Genomic DNA, 20,472 nt, shown 5'->3' on the forward strand with positions numbered 1-20,472 from the left:
TGGGGATGGAGCTCAATGGTAGAGCACCCAGGGATCATTCCCCTATATTTTTGGGAAAAAGAAACAAAATAAAACCTGGAAGTGGGATTCTTTGCTTTAAGTTAGGTTGTGTTTTTAGTGCCATCAGCAGTGTATGAAATTGTTTCTTTTCCAAAACCTTGTTAACAATGTTTAAATTTTTTTTTGTTTGTAAAACACTTTAATATTATTTCTTCTCAGAAACTTCAGGTTTTGTGGACAAATTATTTGAAAGTCTCTATACTAAGAACTACCTTCCACCTTTGGAACCAGTTAAACCTGAACCAAAACCACTAGTCCAAGAAAAGGAAGAAATTAAAGAAGAGGTAATGTAAAATTATTCTTTTGCTTTGGGGAACTTCTCAAAGTATTCTTAGTTGTAATTTGAGCTTTTTAGAAGTAACTATCTATTGATTGATGTTTTTGTGTTTGGGGCATGGTGCAGATACTTAGGGTTTCTTGAAAATTGAAAAAATTTCAGAGAACTTATTTAGGGCTCAAAGTCATACTTGTAGTGAGGAATTCAGAGAAATCTTAAATCGAGTGACTTCTAGAAAAAAAATTTCATCAAATACGGATGTTTTCCTGAAAATAAATTATTAATGAAACCTGGAAAGAAATCATTAGGTAAAGTTTTTCATATATGTAAAGAAGACATTTTTTTAAACCACATAGTTGTTTTAAATGGTTAATTTAATTATAAACAACATTGTCAATATTAGAAAAGCAAAAATGGCTTCACAATATTGACATATAAAGACTGATAATAGATGGATACCTAATTTTTTAAACCAAGATGGAAGTTTTAGAGTTCATTTCAATTCCTTTCATATATAGATAACATAGCATATGAGAAGAATGTGAATTCTTTAATGAGGCTGCATGAATTACAAAAGCAGTTCTACAAGTTACTTCTGTCTCACTTTTTAAATTTATATGTGAAAGCGGAATGCATTACAATTCTTATTACACATATAGAGCACAATTTTTCATATCTCTGGTTGTATACAAAGTATATTTACACCAATTCATGTCTTCATACATGTACTTTGGATAATAATGATCATCACATTCCAGCATCGTTTCTAATCCCATGCCCCTCCCCCTTCCCTCCAACCCCTCTGCCCTATCTAAAGTTTGTCTATTCCTCCCATGCTGCTTCTCTCCCTATCCCACTATGAATCAGCCTCCTTATATCAAAGAAAACATTTGAAACTTGGTTATTTGGGATTAACTAACCTCACTCAGCATTATCTTCTCTAACTTGATCCATTTACCTGCAAATGCCATGATTTTATTCTCTTTTATTGCTGAGTAATATTCCATTGTGTATATATGTCACATTTTTTTTTTTTATCCATTCATCTATTGTAGGGCATCTAGGTTGGTTCCACAGATTAGCTATTGTGTATTGTACTGCTATAAACATTGATGTGGCTGTGTCTCTATAGTATGCTGTTTTAAGTCCTTTTGGTATAGTTCAAGGAGAGGGATAGCTGGGTCAAATGGTGGTTCCATTCCCAGTTTTCCAAAAAAATTTCCATACTACTTTCCATATTGACTGCAGCAGTTTGCAGTCCCACTAGCAGTATATGAGTGTACCTTTTTCCCCACATCCTTGCCAACACTTATTGTTGTTTGTCTTCATAATACCTGCCATTCTGACTGGAGTAAAATGAAATCTTAGAGTGGTTTTGATTTGCATTTCTCTAATTGCTAGTGATGATGAACATTTTTTCATATATTTGTTGATTGATTGTATATCATCATCTGAGTAGTGTCTGTTCAGGTCCTTGGCCCATTTATTGATTGGGTTATTTGTATTTTTGGTTTTTAACTTTTTGAGTTCTTTATATACCCTAGAGATTAGTGCTCTATCTGTTGTGTGAGGCGTAAAGATTTGCTCCCAAGATGTAGGCTTTCTATTCACCTCACAGATTGTTTCTTTTGCTGAGAAGAAACTTTTAGTTTGAGTCCATCCCATTTATTGATTCTTGATTTTAATTTTTGCACCAGAGAGGTCTTATTAAGGAAGTTGGGGCCTAATCCCACATGATGGAGACTAGGGCCTCCTTTTTCTTCTATTATATGCAGGGTCTCTGGTTTTATTCCTAAGTCCTTGATCCATTTTGAGTACAGTTTTGTGCATGGTGAGATATAAGGGTTTAATTTCATTCTGTTGCATGTGGATTTACATTTTTCCCAGCACCATTTGTTGAAGAGGCTATCTGTTCTCCAATGCATGTTTTTGGCACCTTTGTCTAATATAAGATAATTGTAATTTTGTGGGTTAGTCTTTGTGTCCTCTGCTCTGTACCATTGGTCTACCAGTTTGTTTTGGTACCAGTGTCATGCTGTTTTTGTTACTGTTGCTCTGTATTATAGTTTAAGGTCTGGTATTGTGATGCCACCTGCTTCACTCTTCCTGCTAAGGACTGCTTTAGCTATTCTGGGTCTCTTATTTTTCCAGATGAAAATGACCATACTTCCAAAAGCACTGTACAGGTTAAATGCAATTCTGATCAAAATCCCAATGACATTCCTTACTTGGAAATAATTTTAAACTGACATAAGAATCAACATGAATAGTAACTCAAACTCATATGACATTTGCAAGGTATATTTATTGAAGATTTGCTCTGTTTGCTCTCTGCAGGTCTATATCTGTAACTTTTTATTGTTGTTGTTAGTGGTGGTGAGTCATAGATATAACCCTTCACCTTTTAAAAAAAATTATTATTATTTTTTTTATACTTGTAGATGGACAGAATGCCTTTATTTTATTTGTGGTACTGAGGATCGAACCCAGTGCCTCACCCATGTTAGGCAAGCACTCTGCTGCTGACCTACAGCCTGAGCCCTGCTTCACCTTTTAACACGTGTATTTCCTTAGAATAAGAATATTATTCTTGCTGGGCACAGTGGTGCACACCTGTAATCCCAGTGGCTCAGAGGCTGAGATAGGAGGATCTTGAATTCGAAGCCAGCTGTAGCAACTTAGGCTCTAAACAACTCAGTGAGATCCTGTCTCTAAATAAAATATAAAATAGGGCTGGGGATATAAAATAGGGCTGGGGATGTGGCTCGGTGGTGTCCCTGAGTTTAGTTCCCGGTAACCCCCCCCCCAAATAAAAGAATAATATTATTCTTTTAAATATAATTTCATTATCAATTACATTAAATTTAACATCCATACAATAGTTTTTTTTATTGGTACTGGGGATGGAACCCAGTGGCCCTTTACCATTGAGCTATATACCCAGTCCTTTTTTAAGACAGGGCTTTGCTAAGTTGCTGAGGGTCTCACTAAGTTGCTGAGGCTGGCCTGTAACTTGCAATCCTCTTACCTCCTACCTCACTCCCTTGAGTCTTTGAGATTACAGGCATGTGCTACCATGCCTGGCTAGATTCACTTTTATTTGTGTACTTATATATTTATTTTTTGGTGCTAGGGATTGAACCCAGAGGTACTTTACTCCTGAGCCACATCCCCAAGCCTTTTTAGTTTTTTAATTTTAAGACAGGGTCTCACTCAGTTGCTGAGGACCTCAATAAGTTGCTAAGGCTGGCCTCAAACTCAGGATCCGCCTACTGTAGCTTCCTGAGTCGACTGGGATTATAGGCATGCACCGTTACTCCCAGTCTTTATTTGTATTTTTGAAGTAAATCCTGGTTTTTAATTTTTTGTCGGTTCTGGAAATCTAACCCACAACCTCATGCATACCAGGTAAGTATACTACAACTGAGTCACATTCCCAGTCCAATAAACCTTAATTTTGAAAATTGTGAAAAATGAATATCATCTTCTATATAGAGCTACTCCAGCTAATACTTGATGGCATTTCTTGTTTATGAAATTTAATTTAAATTGCATTCAATTCTAAAATTTAACTTAAATTTTAGAAACAAGAAATGCTTGAAAATAAATTGATATTTAAATAAATTCAACTGTTATATGATTTCTTACATAAATAATAGTTCACATATTAGTGCATAAATAAAATAGTTTAATGTAATTCTGTTAGCTAATGTCAAGCAGGAATGTTTGAAGCAGCACGTATCTTTGGCTAATTATCTCTTTTTCTGGTCTGTGGATGCAGTTACTGTAAGCAGGGTATGAAACAAATTTATGGACTGTCCATCTTAATTGTCTTCCCTGATCCTCAGCTGCATTGTACCATTAGGTATTTTATAATTATACTATTGATCACAGGAGGAACCAGGTGAAAGAATTGGATCATTGGTACAATTCATCCTGATGCTGAAAAAACAACAAATGATATATGCCATGATTTATGAAGCAGACCACATTTTTTCCTTTCTTCACCCCTTGTTTTTTCTTAATTGTGTTTTAGAGAAACTCAGTCATTTGTCCTGTGGAGTTTATTTACTGTCTGGGTTTAGCTGATTGTATTCCAATGGAGTAACACATCCTCTATGTTTCTCTTAAATTGTAGAGAGAATGATTTTTAAATACAGTGTAGTAATTGTATAGTTTTGCTGGTGCCACATCATTGCCATTGTGGCTGTATTTTAGTTGTGTGAATTAAATTGTCATCTCCTGGTCTGTTTACTCACTTTGAGATTTGTTTATAAGTAAGCTTCTGCATTAGATGTTTAGTTCTTGCAGATGACTTTATGTCACCTTTCTCAAGTGAAAGCTATGTTTGTGGTTTGAGAGCAACTTGTTTAAAGATAATAAGATGACTGGTTCTCTTTTTCCTTTGGTACTAGGGATTGAACCTAGGGGTACTTTACCAAGGAGGTATTATCCCCAGTCATTTATTCATATATTTTATTTTTTAAAAAAATTTTGAGACAGGTCTTGCTAAGTTGTTGAAGGCCTTTGATAAATTGCTGAGGCTGGCTTTGAACTTGTGGTCCTTCTGCCTCAGCCTTCTGAGTTCTGAGATTACAGGTGTGTTCCACCATGCCCAATTGTTCTCTTTTTATTTCTGGTCCCTCTTGATTGTTAGACTTTAAAAGAAGCCTTAAACTGGGCTTGATGGCACATACCCGCTAATCCTAGCAACTCAGGAGGCTGAGGCAAGAGGATTGCAAGTTTGAATCCAGCCAAAATTTAACAAGACCATTTCTCGAAAAGTAAAAAGGGCTGGAAATGTAGCTCAGTATAGTGCCCCTGGATTCTATCTCTAGTACTGTAAAAATAAGTAACTAAATAAATAAAGCCTTAACATTTCCATTATTTTCCAAAACCACTTTTCTATAATTTACTTGAAATAGTGTAGGTTTTTTTTTTCGTTTTTTTTTTTTTTTGTTGTGTGTGTGTGTGTCTGTGTGTGTGGTGCTGAGAATTGAACCCAGGGCCTTGTGCATGCAAGGCAAGCATTCTACCCACTGAGCTATATCCCTAGCCCAAAAACTTCTTTTTATAGCATTCATTAAATTAACTGTTTCTGAAAACTTTTCTATTAAATAAATCTAAAGTCCTCTCTATGTGTGAATATATTTTATAATTAGGAATATAAAAACCATTTTACTTTATGGTGCTTAGTGATTTACTATTTCTATTTTGGTTTAAAGAATGAGTTGCTTGGGGCTAGGGATGTGGCTCAAGCGGTAGCGCGCTTGCCTGGGAAGCGTGCGGCCTGGGTTTAATCCTCAGCACCACATACAAACAAAGATGTTGTGTCCGCCGAAAGCTAAAAAATAAATATTAAAATTCTCTCTTTCTCTCTCTCTTTAAAAAAAATAAAATAAAATAAAAAATAAAGGCATTGTGTTAACAAAAACAAAAACAAAGAAGAATGAGTTGCTTGTTTTCATTCATTATTACCATTTCATCTCTTAACAATTAATAAAGTGCTACTTAAAGTAGTCTGAGTGTCTTTTCCTATTGCCTAACTCTTTTGGAATTTTTTAAAAATATTTTTTAGTTGTAGATGGTCACAATATCTTTATTTACTTGTTTTTTATGTGGTCCTTAGATTTGAATCCAGTGCCTCATGCATGCAAGGCAAGTGATCTTCCACTAAGCTACAACCTAGTCCCTGAAAATGTTTTGATTCAGTATTTCAGTATGTATATTTGTCCCCTCTTGTGCTAGAAAGGTCATCAAGTGACTTTGTTTTGTAATTTTATACAAGAACTGTTCTTATTTTTAATGAATGTTTTTATATAGGTTTTTCAGGAACCAGCAGAGGAAGAGCGAGATGGCAGAAAAAAGAAATATCCTAGTCCCCAGAAGACTCGTTCAGAATCTAGTGAAAGAAGGTTTGTTTGTTTTTAATTAGGAAGACATTGATATTTTTTTAGTTGCTTTGTAAGGCATTAAAAGGAGTTTTAAATGTACTAACTCCTCTCTCTAAATACATTAAAAGGAAGAATGTTATTTCTCTTTCTGTTTTTTGTCTTTGTCTTACTTTCCATTTCTTTTATAAACAATCATTATTATGTTCTTTTCCCAAGAGCTCAGTGGGGTGGAAGCAGTCTCCTTAGAGAGTAATAAAGAAATGTTCCATTTGGTCAGGGGTGCTCAGTATTAAAATTATACATATCATTTTTATATTACAGGTGGTCGTTTGCTTGTGGAATCAAGAACTTATCTTCAAAATACTGGTCTTTATTTAGGAAAACTTGTTTTTGAGCCTTGTTTCTATTTCATTTCTAAATTGCTCCCCCCCTTCTCTCTATACTTTGGGTTCTTCTCTTTTTTTTTTTCATTTCACCCCACCCATTTTGCTTGTGGTGGGAATATTTTTTTCTTATATGATAGATTAGAAGAATTATGTGATATCGTCTTACACTTTCCTATAAAAACACAAAAGTTATGAGTTTGGATGACTTGAGAGTATTTCATATTCTGGATTTGTTGGCAGACTTCACTTTTACAGCCTTTATATGGCTTTTATATCTGTGTATTATAGGACACGTGAGAAAAAAAGAGAAGATGGCAAGTGGAGGGACTATGACCGGTACTATGAACGGAATGAATTATACCGTGAGAAGTATGACTGGAGAAGAGGCAGGAGTAAGAGCCGGAGTAAGAGCCGAGGCCTGAGTCGAAGTAGAAGCCGAAGTAGGGGGCGCAGCAAAGACCGGGATCCAAATAGGAATGTTGGTGAGTAGACAAGAGGTATCCCCCTAAAAGTTTTATTGTTTATGTCATGAGTGTATATGAGAGTCCCTTAAAGCCAGATGTACCTTCAGTATGCCTCAACAATATAAAAGCGAGAATTACCTCAAAAAACTGAATATTGATTTTTGTTAGAAAGATAGGGTTCTATTGGGTTGGAATCATAGGCAAAGAATTTATTTTTAAGATATCAAAGTACATGTCTAGACTTAAGTAATTTTGTGTAATTTTTAAAATGTCCTTTCATCAACAAAGCTATTACTTGAGGAAGAGGGTTGCCTGCCTTTGGTTTTTGTTTTTTTTTGTGAATATAATTGATTTATATCAATTGCCTAAAGTTTATAAAATTGAAAAGATCCTTATCACTGGTCTCCTAACTTGAATAATAGTCCTTAAATATCAGTAGAAGCTGACCCTTTTTCGTATTGTTGTTGATGTTGATATTATTATAAAAGATGATGTTTTACAAGTTATTGATCAGACATGTCACATTATTCATGTTCCAGCTTTTAGAATAAATTAACAAGAGCAGTTTGGAATATAGAAAGATAGCTTAGTAAGTTTACTCCAGTGTTCTCATCTTGCTTATTCTGTAAGAAAATAAGTTGATCTAGCTTTTAGGATAAATTAATAACAAGGGCATTTTGGAATACAGATAGCTTTGTAAGTTCTCATCTTTCCTTTCTGTGAGAAAATAAACAAATTCAGGAACGTAAAATGTGTGATTTCTTTGTTTCTTGTTTTTATTTTGTCTCTAAAGCAGAACACAGGGAAAGATCAAAGTTTAAGAGTGAAAGGAATGACCTGGAGAGTTCTTATGTGCCTGTGTCTGCACCACCTCCAAACTCTTCTGAGCAGTATTCCTCTGGGGCACAATCTATTCCCAGCACTGTTACTGTGATTGCACCTGCTCACCATTCTGAAAACACAACTGAGAGTTGGTCTAATTACTATAACAATCATAGCTCTTCCAATTCTTTTGGTCGAAACCCACCACCAAAGAGGCGATGCAGAGATTATGATGGTAAAAACTATGACCTTCTTTTATATTGTTCCTGAAAATATTTTAGTAAAACAAATGTTGCCTATATTGCATACTTTTTCATTGTAGCTCAGATCTTTGTTAAAGGGATGAATGAAAGAGTCTCTTATGGGATATGCTTATATACCTGTTTTATATAGTGCTTTGGCTCTTGTCAAGAGAATATTTAAATTTGACCCTTTTTTTAGTTTTTATTCTTGTTACATAAACGTTGTAAGCATACCATAAAATTTGGTAGATACTAGCAATTATAATATCTTTATATTGTTTGGTGCTGGGAATTTGTTATTAAGCACATTTAGAAATTTGATTTGCTGATTTTCCATTTAAATGAATGCATCAGCATGTGCGTATTTTATTTTTATTATAGAAATATTTATAAAAGTTGACAAAATATAATTGACCCTGAATATTCATCACCTTGTTACCAACTCATTAGCAATCTTGTTTTTATTTAGACCCTATGCACTTCTCCCTCACTTGTATTATTTTAAGCAAAACAGAAACATCATAGCATTGTTGTCATCATCATTGTCATTATCATCATCATCATTATTATTTTGAGGTACTGAGGATTGAACTCAGGGCCTTGTGTGTACTAAGCAAGTACTCTCTCTATAACAGAGCTAAACCTCCATGCCCTCATTTTTCCTCTATATTGAATGCATGTATTTTTACATTTTATTTATTTTTAATGGGGAATAGAGTGAAATTATTGTTCAGGTGTTAAAAATCTCATTACTCCTGTTTCTGAATTTTCCTTCCCAAGACCAACTTAATGATGTCAGTTTCTTATATATATCTTTCTAAACATGCTCTATGTATATGTATCTTAAACTTAATTTCCCCTACTTTCTTTTTTACATAAATGATAGTATTCTCTTCATACTTTCACATGTATTTTTACTTAGTATTTCTTGATGGTTATCCTGTATTAATACAAAAAGAATTTCTTCAATATTTCAATAGGCTTCTTATAGCTCTATCTGTACAAAAATATGTTCAACCTATTATTGATGCATGCTTGTGATGTTTCTAGTATTTTTTTGTTACAAACAGTGCTGTAGTAAATACTAGTATATAGTGCCTACTTTAATATTTTATTTATTTTTGAATATATTTTTATTTCTAATTGACAGTAATTATACACATTTATGGGGTAAAATGAGATTTCAGTTTATGTATATAGAATGGAATGGTCAGATCAGGATAATTGGTGTGTTTATGTTTATCACTTTAACATTTATTCTTTGTGCTGAGAGCATTCAAAATTCTGTCTACTAGCTATTTTTTTTATTAGCTACATCTACTAGCTATTTTGAAGCATTCAATTATTTGTTGTAAATCACAGATATCTTGTGTTGTACATTAAAAGTTATTTCTCCTATCTAGTTGAATATTGTAAACCAAAAATTCAGTTTGCATACAGAAAGAATGGTTACTTTAGAATAACATTATGAAGATAGATTATTGAAATTAAGTCATCTAGTTCAATTCATTTATCCCCTTTCCTCCACAAGCTTTCTCTAAATTGATATTTGTTTAAAATATCTGAGTTTTGCCTGTTTTGGTGTCGCATAGCTGTAATCCCAGTTACTCTCGAGGCTGAGGCAAGCTTCACCAACTTAGTGAGACTCTTAGCAACTCAGTAAGACTGTTTTTCATTAAATAAAAATGAGCTAGAGTTGTGACTTAGTGGTAAAGTACCCCTGGGTTCAATTTTCAGTACCAAAAAAATCCTTGAGTTTTTATTATAAAAACTTAATAGCAAATGGTTTAATCTCATTACACTTAGTAGCTTATTCTTCCCTGTTATTTGTTATCTCAATAAGTCAGTCTTATAGTATAAAAAGAAGAGAATACACCTTTTTCTGCTTCAAGGACATACGATGATTAGTAGAATGACACCAAGAAGACTTTAAGACTCCTGAGAGAAAACCTTCTTAAATCAGAATGGTGGATTTTTCAGGGATTTGTTTTATTTTCTGATCTGTAAGTAGGTCATAATAAGATTCTTTTTTTATTCTTACAGAAAGAGGATTTTGTGTACTGGGGGACCTTTGTCAGTTTGATCATGGAAATGATCCTCTAGTTGTTGATGAAGTTGCTCTGCCAAGTATGATTCCTTTCCCACCCCCTCCTCCTGGGCTTCCTCCTCCACCACCTCCTGGAATGTTAATGCCTCCAATGCCAGGGCCAGGCCCAGGGCCAGGCCCAGGCCCAGGCCCAGGCCCTGGTCCAGGCCCAGGTCCTGGCCATAGTATGAGACTTCCTGTTCCACAAGGACATGGTCAACCTCCACCTTCTGTTGTGCTTCCCATACCAAGTAAGTACATGCTAGTTGAATCCTTTTTTTTTTTTTGATGGTGAATTCTATTCAGAAGAACTTCCTCCTTTTGGTAAAATTGACACTGTTTAAACTGTTTGAAAAGTAATGATAGAATTTGGAATATATTCCCATAATTAAGATGCCATTGCTTCCTTTTTGCCATCCATTGTTGCATGGAATTATTTGTCGTACCTTAGCAATGTAAATTTTGCTTATGGTAGCCTATCATATAGTGACTTATGGTCAGAATTTTGTTAGTTGGTAGCAAGAGAGAGAACATGCTAGTAATTTAATGAAATTTTCCAATCTTAAAAGCAAACCTCTTCAAGAATATTGAAATGACATTTTAACAATTTTTATCGAAATTTTCAGACATACATGCGGTAGAAGAAAAATATATGCCCTACATGTACGTACCATCATCCAGCCTCAGTGATTATCAGTATTTAGGTGTGCCCCCCTCCCATCCCTCAGTTTTTTGGGTTGGTGGGTTTTTGCTCAAGTAAATTCCAAATGTCAAATCAGTTTACTAATTTGTATTTCTGTGTGGAATTCCTTAATAATAAAAGAGGATTTTGTTTGTTTTTGATATTAGAGATTGAGCCCAGGGGCACTTAACCACTGTGCCACTTCCCCGGCACTTATTTTTTTTCCTAATTGTAGATGGACATAATGCCTTTATTTATTTATTTTTCTATGTGGTGCTGAGATTTGAACCCTGTGCCTCACATGTGCTAGGTAAGCACTCTAACCTTGAGACACAATTCCAGCCCAGTCCCTGGCACTTTTTAAATTTTATTTTGAGACAGGGTCTCACTGAATTGTTTAGGGCCTTGCTAAATTGCTGAGTCTGGCCTTGAACTTGCTATCCTCCTGCCTCAGCCCCTGAGTCGCTAAAATTACAGGAGTGCCACTACACTAAACAAAGGCTATTTTTGTTTTTGTTGCTTTTTAAGAAAAAAAATCAATATGTGAGTAAGAAATTTTTCCCAGCACCACACACACAAAAAGAAACATGTTTAAAAATGGTCTTTTAAATAACATTCCATGTATGTATGATATGTCAAAATATATTCTACTGTCATGTATAACTAAAAAGAACAAATAAAAAAATAAAAAAACATTGTTAACAATTACTAGTGTAGTAGGAATAGAGTTAGACTGTAAGATGTAATTGACAGAATGATGGCATGAATTATTTACTTACATGCAAAAGTATGAGAAACATTTACTTGAGGACATTTTAACATAAGACTGGCAAATTATTTAAAAAAGTATTGCCATTTAACTTATTAAAGCTGTACTTTTATAAATTTTCTTTGTAAGATCCTGGATTAATTCCCGAGCAACACACACAAATACACACAACATTTTATTTTGAAGTAATTGTAGATTCACAGGAAGTTGTCAAAATAGTTTAGCATGATCCTGTGTATAAATTTTATCTGCAGTATAATACTATAGAGAACACTTCAGAGTTGGTAACTGTTGGCAGAAATTTGGTCAGTACAAACGTGGTTTTTCTAACTTGGCATTTTTGAATTTTTAATATTGTCACAGTTTAATAGTAAATTTTAAGCTGAGATTTTATTCTCCAGATAATGAAATATTCTTTATATGTAAAAATTCTAATATTAAAAGATGTTATCTCAATATAGGAACATATTGGTATAAAATTTAAACCCAAGAGTGTCATTTCCTCCAGTATTTTGCTATGAAAAATTTCAAGCCAACAGTTGAAAGCAATCTACTGTTACCCCAGAAAATTTCCTCAAGTTCCTTTCCAGTCATTCAAGGCAACCAGTTTTGTTCACCCTTGATTAGTTTTGCCTGTCCTGAAAAAGAGTGTCATTTTAATTAATTGTACAGCAGTGTTTAAACCTGCATATCTGAAATTCATTAATTCTATTCATAGCCCAATTAGGTCCTTTTTTTTTCTTTTTTCTTTTTTCTGTTTTTGCATCTGAGATTGAACCCACGGTCACTTTACCACTCAGTCATATCCCCAACCCTTTTTCTATTTTTTATTTTGAGACAGGGTCTTACTGAGTTACTTAAGGCCTTGCTAAGTTTCTGAGGCTGGCTTTGAACCTGAGATCCTCTTGTGTCAGCCTCCTGAGTAGCTGGGATTATAAGCATGTGCCATCACGCCCAGCCCAATTAGAGCTTTAAAGTGTGAATATGTTAATAAGTTAATACTAGTATAGTAAGCATTTTTATTAGGAAACATTAATACTCTACCTCTCATTTTTTGTAATCTGTAGGACCACCCATATCACAGTCAAGCTTGATAAACAGTCGTGACCAGCCTGGGACAAGTGCAGTGCCCAATCTTGCACCAGTGGGAGCAAGACTACCTCCTCCCTTACCCCAGAACCTCCTTTATACAGTATCAGAACGTAAGTAAACATTTGACTTAAAATTGCTGAGTTTTTTCCCATCAGTATAACTCTTTTATAAAATTAATTTCTATTTTTATGGACTATGAATTACAAAAATTATATCCACAAAGCAGTTTACTCTGTGATTATGCCAGATAGCCATAATTTTAAAAATTATTTTATTTCTTCTTATTATCTATGACAGCAGAATGCAATTCAATTCATATTATACAAATAGAGCACAATTTTTCACATCTCTGGTTGTACACAAAGTAGAGTCACACCATTTGTATTTTCATACATGTACTTAGGGTAATGATGTCTGTCTCATTCCACCTTCTTTCCTACCCCCAATGTATAACCATATTTTATTTTATTTTATTTTTTTTTTGTGATCTGGGAGATAAAGTCAAGGTCTTCTGTTTCGGAGAAGTCTCCCCTATAAAGTAGCAACACTTTAGTCTCTTCTGTATTTATAACCTCCTTAACATCTTTACATTTTGTTTCAAATCCCCTGTCCCCAACCATACCACATTCCTTTTAGATGGTTCCTTTTTTTTTTTTTAAATATATTTTTAGTTGCCAATGGACATTTAGTTTATTTATGTATATGTGGTGCTGAGAATTGAACCCAGTGCCTCACACATGCTAGGAAAGCGCTCTACCACTGAGGTATAACCCAGCCCCCTAGGTGGTTCTTTTTTTTTTTCAATATTTATTTTTTAGTTGTAGAGGGACATAATATCTTTATTTTATTTATTTATTTTTATTTGGTGATGAGGATTGAACCCAGGGCCTTGCACGTGCTAGGCAAGTACTCTATTGCTGAGCCACAATCCCAGTATTCCCAGATGGTTCTTTATTTATTTTTTTTTTTAAGAGAGAGTGAGAGAGGAGAGAGGGAGAGAGAGAGAATTTTTAATATTTATTATTTTTAGTTCTCGGTGGACACAACATCTTTGTTGGTATGTGGTGCTGAGGATCGAACCCGGGCCGATGCCAGGCGAGCACGCTACTGCTTGAGCCACATCCCCAGCCCCCAGATGGTTCTTAATGAGTTTCTTTCTGGAACCATCAATGAATCTCTCTGTGGCTTATATCCAGAATCTCTTCCTCTCCTTCTTGATAATCTGTTTTCATTCTTTTCCAACATGGTGTCTTTTCTGATCAGGCCAATTATATCCCCTCTTTGTGCCTGTCATGACTCAACTTTCTTTTTCACCCCTAATTATATGCTTGTTATATAACTCTTTAAAAACTCAAATTTTCTAAGTACTAGAACATTGTTGCTCTACTTTAAACTCCTGTGTTACCAAAAAGCATTTATTTTATAATTTGACATATGTGTAGGCCTGTTTGATTTTTGTTGTATGTAAATTGTACATTCAGCTGAGCCTCCTTAGAACAGAATCTATATCTGACATTTAAGTAATTTTTCTTCCTGTTTCATGTTCAGTATCTCTGATTACTATAGTGTCTTTTAGTGTTTGTTCTATTGCTGCTCTCATTTTTTAATTATGGGAAATCTCAAATATATATAAAAATAAAGAAGATAGTATAGTGAACTTGTAGGTGCCAAGATAATGAAGTCCTGTGTATCCATCACCCAGCTTCAGTAGTTATCAGCTCATAGCTAATTCTCTTCCATCTATTTCCACCTGATTGGCCCTTATCATTATTTCTGAATGCCTTTTGGACTTGTAAATAGGAAAAAACATTATTTATCCCAGTCTGTTGCACATGGCATATTTTTGTATTGGATGGCAAATTTTTATATTGTTAAATTTAGTTTTGTGACTCATGAGATAAAGATTCCATTTGGTTCTAATTTTTTAAAATCTGGCAGTTCTGAATATTTCACTGATATAATTTAATATTCATTAATTCAGCAAATATTTATTGAGTACTTATTATGTACCAGTGCTTATTATTCTAGATACTAGAGATCCAAGATGAATAAGATAGAAGACCTCATGTTGCTTGATGTCCACTTTTCTCTAAAAGGAAGAATATTCTGTGATGTAGTAGTAAAGGCCTTTTAGAACAGAAATTGCAAACGTTCATTTTTCAGAGACTGATAATATGTAAGCAAATTGGGGGGACATATACACTTAGCAGCTTCTTATTTTGCTAGAATAAGGCCTATATAAGAAAATATATAGTATTTAAATTTTAAAAATAGTTTTACATCTAAAAAGACAATCTCAGAATAAAGAACCATTATTTAATATTTATTTTTATGAAATATTTACTACATTTTTCTGTTTTTGTTTTTTTTTTGTTTCAAAACCAATAAAAGGCAGTAACTTTCCATTGGCATTTGTGCTTGACTGCTTTAGAAGGTAGTCTTTTTTTTTTTTTTAATAAATATTTTTGTTTCATTTATTTATTTTTGTGTGGGGTGCTAAGGATCGAACCCAGTGCTTCACACATGTGTGACAAGCGCTCAACCACTGAGCTACAACCCCAGCCCAAGAAGGTAGTCTCGTATGCTTATGAAGATCTTTAATTAGATGATAACTGATTATTTTTAAAGTTGTGTTATTAACATTCATTGGGGACATTTCAGAATTTTGCTATGCAAACAGATTTGAGGTTTTTCTTCCATTCTTAAAAGCCTAAAATTTATTGAGAAATTTGAAAACTTTTCTTCTTGTAGTACTGGGGATTGAATCCAGAGCCATGCCATCATTGGTAGGCAGGTACTCTACTGCTGAGCTACATCTTCAACCCTTTTTAGTTTTTTTTGTTTTTTGTACTGGAGATTAAAACAAGAAGTGCTTTACCACTGAGCTACATCCCTAGTCATTCATATATATATGTATGTGTGTATTCTGTAGTTGGGCACAATACTTTTGTTTTTTTATTTGTTTTTATGTGGTGCTGAGAATTGAACCCAGTGCCTCACATGTGGTAGGCAAGCGCTCTACCGCTGAGCCACAGCCCCAGCTCCATCCCTAGTCCTTTTTTTTTTTTTTTTGTGAGAGAGAAAGAGAATTTTTTTTTTATATTTATTTTTTAGTTTTCAGCAGACACAACATCTTTGTTTGTATGTGAGGATCGAACCCGGGCCGCACGCATGCCAGGCAAGCGCGCTACCGCTTGAGCCACATCCCCAGTCCCCCTAGTCCTTTTTATTTTTTATTTTGAGATAGGGTTTTCCTATGTTGTGGAGTCTTGACCTTAAACTTGAGATTCTCCTGCCTCATCCTCCAGAGTCATTGATAATACAGGAGTGCACCACTACACCCAACCAAGAAGTAAGTTTTTTAAGAAGTAAACAGGACTGGAAATGTAGCTCACTGATAGAATACTTGCCTAGCATGCACAAGGCCCTGTGTTCAATCCCAGCATTGCAAAAACAGACAAAAAAGCAAACTAGCATAAAAATCAGAAGCCAGTTACATCGGGGCATGGTGGTGTACACCTATAATCCCAGCAACTGGAGAGGCTAAGGCAGGAGGATCACAAATTCAAAATCAGCAATTTAGCAAGGCCTTAAGCAACTTAGTGAGATCCTGTCTTAAAATAAATGGAAAGGGGGGCTGGGGATGTGGCTCAAGCGGTAGCGTGCTCGCCTAGCATGCGTGCGGCCCGGGTTCGATCCTCAGCAGCACCACCTACCAACAAAGATGTTGTGTCCGCCAAGAACTAAGAAAAAAATAAATAAATGTTAAAATTCTCTCTCTCTCTCTCTCTATCCCTCTCTGTCTCTCACTCTCTCTTTAAAAAAAAAAAAAAAAAAAATGGAAAGGTCTGGGAATGTGGCTCAGTGGTTAAACACCCCTGGATTCAATCCCCAGTACCAGAAAGAAAAAGAGAAAAGCCAATTACAGTATATTTTGCCATTAGACAGAGTGCCTGAGAAGCACAGGTCACAAAGAAATGTGTTTTGGTTGAATGCAATGGTACATACCAGTAATCCCAGTGATTCACAACTTTAGTCAGGAGGATCAAAATTTGACTAGCCTCAGCAGCATCTTAATGACACCTTGAACAATTCAGTACGACCTTGTTTCAAAATAAAAAGGACTGGGAATGTAGTGCAAATGACCCTGGGTTCAGTTAATCCCCAGTTTCAAATATATGTATATAAAGAAATGAATTCTGTAAAATTCAAAACATTTATGTAAACTTTTTTTTTGTTTCAATTAGTTATACATGACAGTAGAATGCATTTATGCACTTTGATATATCTTACATAGATGGGATATACATTTTTTCCCTCTACTTAATGTAAGGTAACACTATTCTTTCCTAGTGCTCCCTATTGTGAATTATCATCCGCATATTAGTGAAAACATTCAGCCTTTGGTTTTGTGGGATTGTCTTATTTCGCTTAGCATGATATTCTCCAACTCTAACCATTTACTGGCAAATTGCATAATTTTACTCTTCTTTAAAGCTGAGTAATATTCTACTGAGTATATATACCACATTTTCTTTATCCATTCATCTATTGAGGGACACCTAGGTTGGTTCCATGGTCTAGCTATTGTGAGTAAAGCATTTATTTAAGCTGTAATTATCACTTGTTTTGGAAGAGGACTATTGAATGTTAAAAGCATAAGAATAGGGGCTGGGAACTGGGGCTGTAGCTCAGTGGTAGAGCACTTGCCTAGCATGTGTGAGGCACTGGGTTCAATCTTTAGCACCATATAAAAATAAATAAATAAAATAAAGTATTGTATCTATCTACAACTAAAAAAAAATTAGTTCTCCAATGTAATTCTGCAACCTGTACACTCAGAAAAATGAAAAATTATATCCCATCTGATTCAAATGTACGATATGTCAAGATCATTGTACTGTCATGTGTAACTAATTAAAACAAATTAAAAAAATGGAAAAAACTAGTCTATTATAAAACTGGATATATGTGATTCCTGCTCATGCTATTCAGAAGTTAATATCAAATTGGTTATGGTTTAGAAAAGACTGAAATTTGTTGTTTTTATTGAGTTAAAATGACATCATATGAAAACGACTTGAGATGTAGTTGGAATTTTTTGAAAAGACTACAACACCATACACATTAAAGTCAACTCTTTCCATTGAAGTATTTTTAAACATTTACCCAGCTTTAACATCGCCAACCCAGTGTAAACTGTCCCCTGCACTCCAGGTCCTGGGAATTGAGCCTCTTGCATGCTAAGCAAGGACTCAAATACTTAGCTCCAGCCCCTACAAGACTTTCTATTTTTTTTTTTTTTTAAGACTTTCTTTTTTTTATGGTGTTGGGGACTGAATCCAGGGCCTTGTGCATGGGAGGCAAGTACTCTACCAACTGAGCTATATCCCTAGCCCCCCTATAAGACCTTTTTTTAATTTGAAAAAGTTTGTTTTTTTTTTTTTTTGGTGGGGACATAGACTCCCTCTTTTTTCCTCTGCATTCTTTATTGGTGCATTATAGTTGTACACACTGATGGGATTTATTGTTATATATTCTTAAATGCACACACAATAGAATAATGTTGCTAATATCACTTTCTAGCACTTTCTCTTCCCTCTCCATCTCCCACACCTTGGTCCCTTTCCTCTGCTGATATCTGTGAGATCACCCCATCTTTTTCTTTTCTTTTTTCCTTTTTAGCTTCGACACATGAGAAAATATGCAACCCTTGACCTTCTGAGTTTGACTTATTTCACTTAACATAATGATCTCTAGTTTCATCCATATCTAGCAACTGACATACTTTTCATTTGTCATTTGATTTTTCTTGTATGTAAATTGTACATTCAGCTGAGCCTCCTTAGAACAAAATCTATATGACATTTAAGTAATTTTCCTTCTTGTTTCATGTTCAGTATCTCTTGATTACTGAATAAAACTTCATTGTGTATACATACTACATTTTCTTTATCCATTTATCCATTGGTGGACATCTAAACTTATTCTATATTTTGGTTGTTTTGAATTGTGCTTTTATAAACATGGGTAAGCATGTATTGCTATAGTATGATGATTTTTAATTCTTTAGGATAAATACCAAGGAGGGTACAGCTGGGTCATATGGTGGTTCCATGCCTGGTGTTTTGAGGAACCTCCATACACTGATTTTCATAGGGGTTGAACTAATTTATAAAAAGTGTTACTTTTTTTCTACAACCTCTCCAGCATTTATTATTATTTATATTTTTTGAGAGCTGAAAGATTTAATACTATATTAATATACTATAAATTTAGATAAGATGTAAGCCCAGTTCTTTATTTTGTTATAAGCAATTATATTGAAACTATTGCAAATTGATAACATTTAGCAAATATTAGGAAAAGAATCTACTACCTCAAAGATAAGAGGCAAAGACCTTGGGTGGTCCCTCTGGTCACCAGTCCATTTCCACTCAGGCATACTCTTCCCAAATTGTCTGATCCGATGATGTTGGCCTGCTGTGCACTTCCATGATGGTCAATCAGCCCAGCTTTTCCCCCCATTTATTTATTTATTTTAATTAGGTATATATGACAGCAGAATGCATTTTGATTCATTGTACACAATTGCACTCAACTTTTCATTTTTCTGCTTGTACTGTTTGTATTCTTGATGACTACCATTCTGGCTGGTGTGAGAGTTCTTCATATATTATAAATATTAATTCTCTGTCAAAAGAGTAGCTGGGAAAGATTTTCTCCCATTCTGTAGGTTCTCTCTTCCCATTCTTAATTGTTTTGTTTGCTGTGCAGATGCTTTTTAATTTAATGCCACCTAATTTAATATTAACTCACAGGACCATTTTTTTTAAAAAGTATGTTCTTATTTTTTTTGTTTTACATTTGATTTGCTTCCTCTGCTTCTTTGAAAAAGATATAGTGGAAATATAACTGCTAAGATTATTGTACTGGAGGTGCAAAAAAGTAATAGTAGTATATAATGTCCTGGATTCTAACAATTGCATTTTAAACCTTGTATATTATTTTAAGTTTTTTTCTCCTTGTGTTTTACTTTGATTCATGTTGTGTTAGTTGTTACAATACCCGTGTTCAACATACAGATATTCATCCAAAGAAATATATGCCATTTGTGTCCTTTAAACTTTAGTTCCTCCCTTTTTTTTTTCTTGGATATAATACCTTTATTTTATTTATTTATTTTTATTGATGCTGAGGATCGAACCTGGTGCCTCACACATCCTCGGCAAGCACTGAGCCATAATTCCAGCCCCTTTTTCAGCCATTTTCCAACCTCCTTCTTCAGGTGACTATTTATTAGAGTTTCTACTGTGTAGCAGGCAGCACTTTGGTCCTGGAACTTCTAAAGTATACCAGAGACCTTGTAGTCTTTTAGAGACAACACATAATAAATATGGCTGAACCATAGAAGATGTGGCTTTTTATTTTTTCTCTATTTGAGCTTTTAGGTTAAGACCAACACTATGTTTGTTTACCTGAAAATATTCTAAATTTATTAAATTTATTCTAAATATCCTTTAGAATATTTATTTAGGAAAAATTTAAAAATCAACTGAAATTTCAGTTTGAGTAAAGACTCTTCAACTAACTAGAGTTAATGTTAAGAATGTGTTAATTTTTTTTCAATTTTTCTGATTTCTTTAAGAATGTGTTAATGTGTTTCTGATTTCTTTAAGAATGCTATCAGGAATGTAA

The 20,472-nt window shown here is 34.3% G+C and overlaps 1 protein-coding gene across 4 annotated transcripts in view; it reads left to right on the forward strand.

Moving 5' to 3' along the window:
* The window catches only part of Rbm27 (RNA binding motif protein 27), an 81,095-nt gene that overhangs the window by 19,567 nt on the left and 41,056 nt on the right, over positions 1–20,472 (forward strand). The window contains exons 3-8 of one of the 4 annotated variants that reach the window (XM_005324205.5): positions 220–344; positions 6,161–6,252; positions 6,906–7,099; positions 7,878–8,138; positions 10,189–10,482; positions 12,750–12,884. In XM_005324205.5, coding sequence (XP_005324262.1) covers positions 220–344; positions 6,161–6,252; positions 6,906–7,099; positions 7,878–8,138; positions 10,189–10,482; positions 12,750–12,884 — 1,101 coding nt within the window. Of the gene's footprint in view, positions 1–219; positions 345–6,160; positions 6,253–6,905; positions 7,100–7,874; positions 8,139–10,188; positions 10,483–12,749; positions 12,885–20,472 lie in introns of all 4 variants that reach the window. The other 3 variants (XM_013358171.4, XM_078047238.1, XM_078047240.1) reach the window with 3 other exon arrangements.

The sequence above is a fragment of the Ictidomys tridecemlineatus genome, chromosome 1 (genome assembly GCF_052094955.1).
Source record: "Ictidomys tridecemlineatus isolate mIctTri1 chromosome 1, mIctTri1.hap1, whole genome shotgun sequence".
In the NCBI taxonomy this organism is placed as follows: Eukaryota; Metazoa; Chordata; class Mammalia; order Rodentia; family Sciuridae; genus Ictidomys; species Ictidomys tridecemlineatus.